This window comes from Acanthamoeba castellanii, assembly GCF_000313135.1.
Source record: "Acanthamoeba castellanii str. Neff unplaced genomic scaffold scf7180000084761, whole genome shotgun sequence".
Classification (NCBI taxonomy): Eukaryota; Discosea; order Longamoebia; family Acanthamoebidae; genus Acanthamoeba; species Acanthamoeba castellanii.
The window spans coordinates 176,765-180,542 of NW_004457596.1; the positions used below are offsets into that span (position 1 = coordinate 176,765).

General features: G+C 55.5%; 2 protein-coding genes across 2 annotated transcripts in view; both read right to left on the reverse strand.

Annotated features, from left to right (window-relative positions):
• Positions 1-2,000, reverse strand: part of ACA1_228410 (chain a, 4ank: a designed ankyrin repeat protein) — a gene marked incomplete at both ends in the record, with an annotated part of 3,367 nt that extends 1,367 nt beyond the window's left edge. The window contains 10 exon segments of the mRNA XM_004346485.1: positions 13-398; positions 479-513; positions 526-605; positions 690-839; positions 903-995; positions 1,065-1,238; positions 1,330-1,434; positions 1,492-1,577; positions 1,631-1,771; positions 1,849-2,000. Of these exon segments, the coding sequence (XP_004346535.1) occupies positions 13-398; positions 479-513; positions 526-605; positions 690-839; positions 903-995; positions 1,065-1,238; positions 1,330-1,434; positions 1,492-1,577; positions 1,631-1,771; positions 1,849-2,000 (1,402 nt within the window).
• A 1,018-nt stretch (positions 2,001-3,018) lies between these two features.
• On the reverse strand, positions 3,019-3,764 carry ACA1_228520 (ankyrin repeat protein; the record flags this gene model as incomplete). Its single annotated transcript, XM_004346486.1, has 5 exons — positions 3,019-3,050; positions 3,126-3,282; positions 3,380-3,459; positions 3,540-3,623; positions 3,692-3,764. The coding sequence occupies 5 exons, from the start codon at positions 3,762-3,764 to the stop codon at positions 3,019-3,021; spliced, it is 426 nt and encodes a 141-aa protein (XP_004346536.1).
• Positions 3,765-3,778: the final 14 nt, after the last annotated feature.

Here is a 3,778-nt window from a genome sequence, read left to right on the forward strand (position 1 = left end):
TGGTAGGTGTACCGTCTTGGAGCTCCAGCTCGGGCATGTGCTCGGTGTCCAGCAGCGCGACGTCGCTGTGAGTGCAGAAGATCACTTGTTGCAAGGGGAGAGGAACGTGGCTGATCCCTTTGGCAAGGTTGGCCTCGCCCAAGAGGTAATTCCACACCTCCTGAGTCCAGAACAGCTTGGGCCGGGTGCCGTCCGTCTCATCGGTGAAGTAGAGGGAAGAGCAGAAGCTTCGGAGCGAGCTGAGATCCTCGTTGATGATCTGCTTGAGGATGTGGATGGCCGCTGAGCGCTGTTGGACAGGCAGACTGGAGTTCCAGCACGCTTTGCATATTGCTGGTCCCCAGATGGCGGACGAGAGCATTGGTGGAGGCACGGTACGGTTCTTCTCGCTCTGGTAGCTGTAGCGAGTGTGAGCCTATTGCATGTCTAGCATTCATATCACACCAAGCGATTGTCTGCAGCTGCAAAAGAGAGGTACCTCTCTGTGATGATGGATAAGGCAGAGGAGAAAGCCTGTAGACGCACGCGCTCCGAAAAAATGGTGGGCAGACTCGCCACCTTCTGAGTGAGGAAGAGGAGTATCTGATCGCGGTAGTCGATGTAACCTAGAACCAGAGAACAGAACAGAACAGAACGCATGAGCGGAGTACTTGAGAGCGGAGGAAACGGTTGATAGCAGGGTATCATACCTTCATATTGCTCCAGCGACTGCAGCAGGGGCTTGAACAGAGCAAGGATTCTCAGCTGATTCTCGGCACTGGCACCGTGCAGCGAGTGCTGGAAAAGCTCCTGAATGAGCGTGATCGGTTTGAAGGACGCCTTGAGCCATATCTTGTAACCTGAAGGGTGCATTGATGAGCAAAGGACTACCACAAGGGAAGGACCTTTTCTTAAGCAAGTACCTAGTAATCGCAGCATCTTTGTGATGCACATGAGAGTGCTAGAGAAGACTTCAGGGTAGCTCTGAAAGTTGTTGATGAGCACGTCCACGAAGCCTAGGGGAGGAGAATGAGTGTTTCTTGTTCTTCGGCATATCAGTGTTTAAAACTCTTAGGGTTACGCACTCGGGTACTTGCGGATGAACTTCTCCTCCAGCAACTCGGGGCTGAACTTGTGGAAAAAGGTGGCGAAGCCTTCCCAGAACTCTTCTCGAGAGTGAGACATCAGCCAGCCCTCCTCCTGACCTCCCGGTTCAATGATCTGTATGGAGTCGTCGAGAGCCCCAAACTCGAGCATTCCTGAATATGAATAAATGATTAGAATGTTCCCGTACGCGAATCACACACGCCCCACACAAACGCCACACCACACACACACGGGGGAGAGTACGCATGCACTCCTCCGCGACAGGATGCACGTGCGGTTGCCAATCGTCCTTCGAAAGGGCACCCAATTCCTCAACCATTCTCGTGGCCCACGACCGCACACGGGCATCTGCCTCACGTCCAGCGTGAGCGCCAAGCATACGCAAGTGCAAAGGGCATTGCGTACCTGGGTGCATGAGCAGCATGTAAATGCCGGGCGACTTTGTGGAGATCTTCCACTCCACTTCCTCCGCCTCGTCGAGGTCCTTGATGCTGCAAGGCCAGCGCGTCAGCAAGTGGTGAGCAGCAGAGAACGGCGAGCCTACCTCTTGGCGAAGAGCTCGCTCAATTGAGCGCTGTTTTGAATGACCTGCGGGAAGTGGAGTATCTCGTAGAACAGGAACGCGAGAGCCACCAGGTCAGCATTCTCGCTACGCGCGTCGATGCTGTTGAGCCCTTCGCACAACCTGCAGCAGGGACCAGGCCTTAGCGCTGCGCTGCGGGACGTGCATGCACAAGATGGTGCATGGTGTTGTGTACGCACCTGACGATGTCTTGCTGCAGTAGATTGCCGAAAAAGATCTCCATGCTCCGCATCGTGTAGCGCTTCTCTTGTTCAAACTGCTCCCGCAGTGCAGCCACCGCTTGATGGTAGGAGGTGATGCTGCAGATTGGAGCGATTGAGAAGTCGTGCATCACTGCCCGCAAAGTCGTGCAGGAAAAATACCAATTAACACAACTGCGTAGTTGTTTCGCCATGTGAGCCAGCAAGGTCGAAAGAGTCTCCTTGGATTCGAAAATTATAAGTAATTCTCGCATCTTGTCACCGTGCCGACACCACAAGTGCTCCTCATTCTCCAATTCGGCCAGGTAGCCTTTAAATCGTATCTCTTGCTCTGCCGTGATTGCCATCAGGCAGCGAGCATCACAAAAAATTTGCCTCTTATTTCTCTATTTTTCCGTGATTGTTTTCGCTCTTGTCGTGTCCTTTTTTTTTGCGTTGAGTTTTTAAACCCTTGCGGGCCGGAGGCGTACCGTTCGCACCACGTCTGTCCCACCCGTCCGTCTTACCACTGCCGTCACCTCACACATGCACACCGGCCTCACTCTAACCGCTCTCTCCATCTTGCACTCGCCACTCCCTCCATCGTCAATCACTGAGCAGTGAGCACCGCTCCTCATCCGCCGCTCACCCACGCGAGGCGACCAGGCTCGCCCGTCGAGCGGCACAGCCTTGCCCAGCCGGGTCACGGGACCTATTGCAAGAACGTGAGAGGTGAAAGCAGAGTAGACAAGAGAAGCAGCAAAACCAGGGCCACCAATGATGTGGTAGGCCATGCTTATTTGTTGTTCATCTTCTCCCCACAATGAGGGCTTCTGGGGAGGCAAGTGGGACAAAGACAGACCCTTGAGTGGCCAAGTCTCTGCCCCACCTCAACTGTCTATGAGTGAGCCACCCACTGGTCATGACCCCCCACTGCTGCATGTAATGGCAGCTCATGATGTAGGCCGGAATGCTCAAAAAAAGGCTGCCCTGGACAGGTTCAAGGAACAATAGTCATTGTCTTGTTTTTTGGCTAAGGATGTGATGGTCTCAACCGAACACACCCCGCGATCACGTCTGAACACCCCCCTTTTTTGGTGTTGACGTTGAACAAGCATCGCTGATAGAAAAGAGAAATTGCGGCTGTAACACAATAGACGCGTGTGAGCTTCAGTAGTGGGTGGGCGACTGGTACTTGCCCTCTGCTCGTCGTGTGGAGGTTGGTCAGTGGTCAAGACGAAGACAGACACACGACGCCTGGGATGGAGCAGCGGTACCAGTAAAGATCTCGGCGGTGGCCGGGTCCTTGGCGAGATCCTGGGCGGTCCTGTGGAGCGCGTTGCGATGGGTGACATCCGCACCCAGGCTCAGGAGGAGCCGTACGGTGCTCACCTTGCCGGCACCAGAGGCCATCGTCAGCGGAGTGTCCTTGTCCTGTTTCCATCACTCACGCACGAACACACGCATACGCACATCAGTCCATCATAAGCGTGAACTCCTGGTTCATCTCCTTCACTTGATGATGCCGCACCTGGTCGAGTGCGTTGACGTCAGCACCCTTGCTCGCCAGGAACTGTACCACGTCGTCCTGTCCGAAGCGAGAGGCCAGGTCTGCGCGTGTCGTGTTTGCGCGGTGCGTGCTGTGAGCCGAGTGGTCAAGCAACAGTGCGGGGCGCGCGTGGGAGACGTACGCAGGGGAGTGGAGCCCTCTGTCGTGGCGAGGTCGACCTGGGCGCCCTGCTCGAGCAGGAACTCGACCACATGGCGGTGACCCCCTTCGCCCCGTGGCCGCGCGCAGTGAGAAGGGGACGAACGGACCTAAAAAGGAGTGAAGGCGGCGTACAGCGAGCGGCCTCGTGGAGGGCGGTCTTGCCCTGGGCGTCCTGTGCGTTAATCTTGGTCAAGGAAGACTTCATCCTCTGCTTGCACA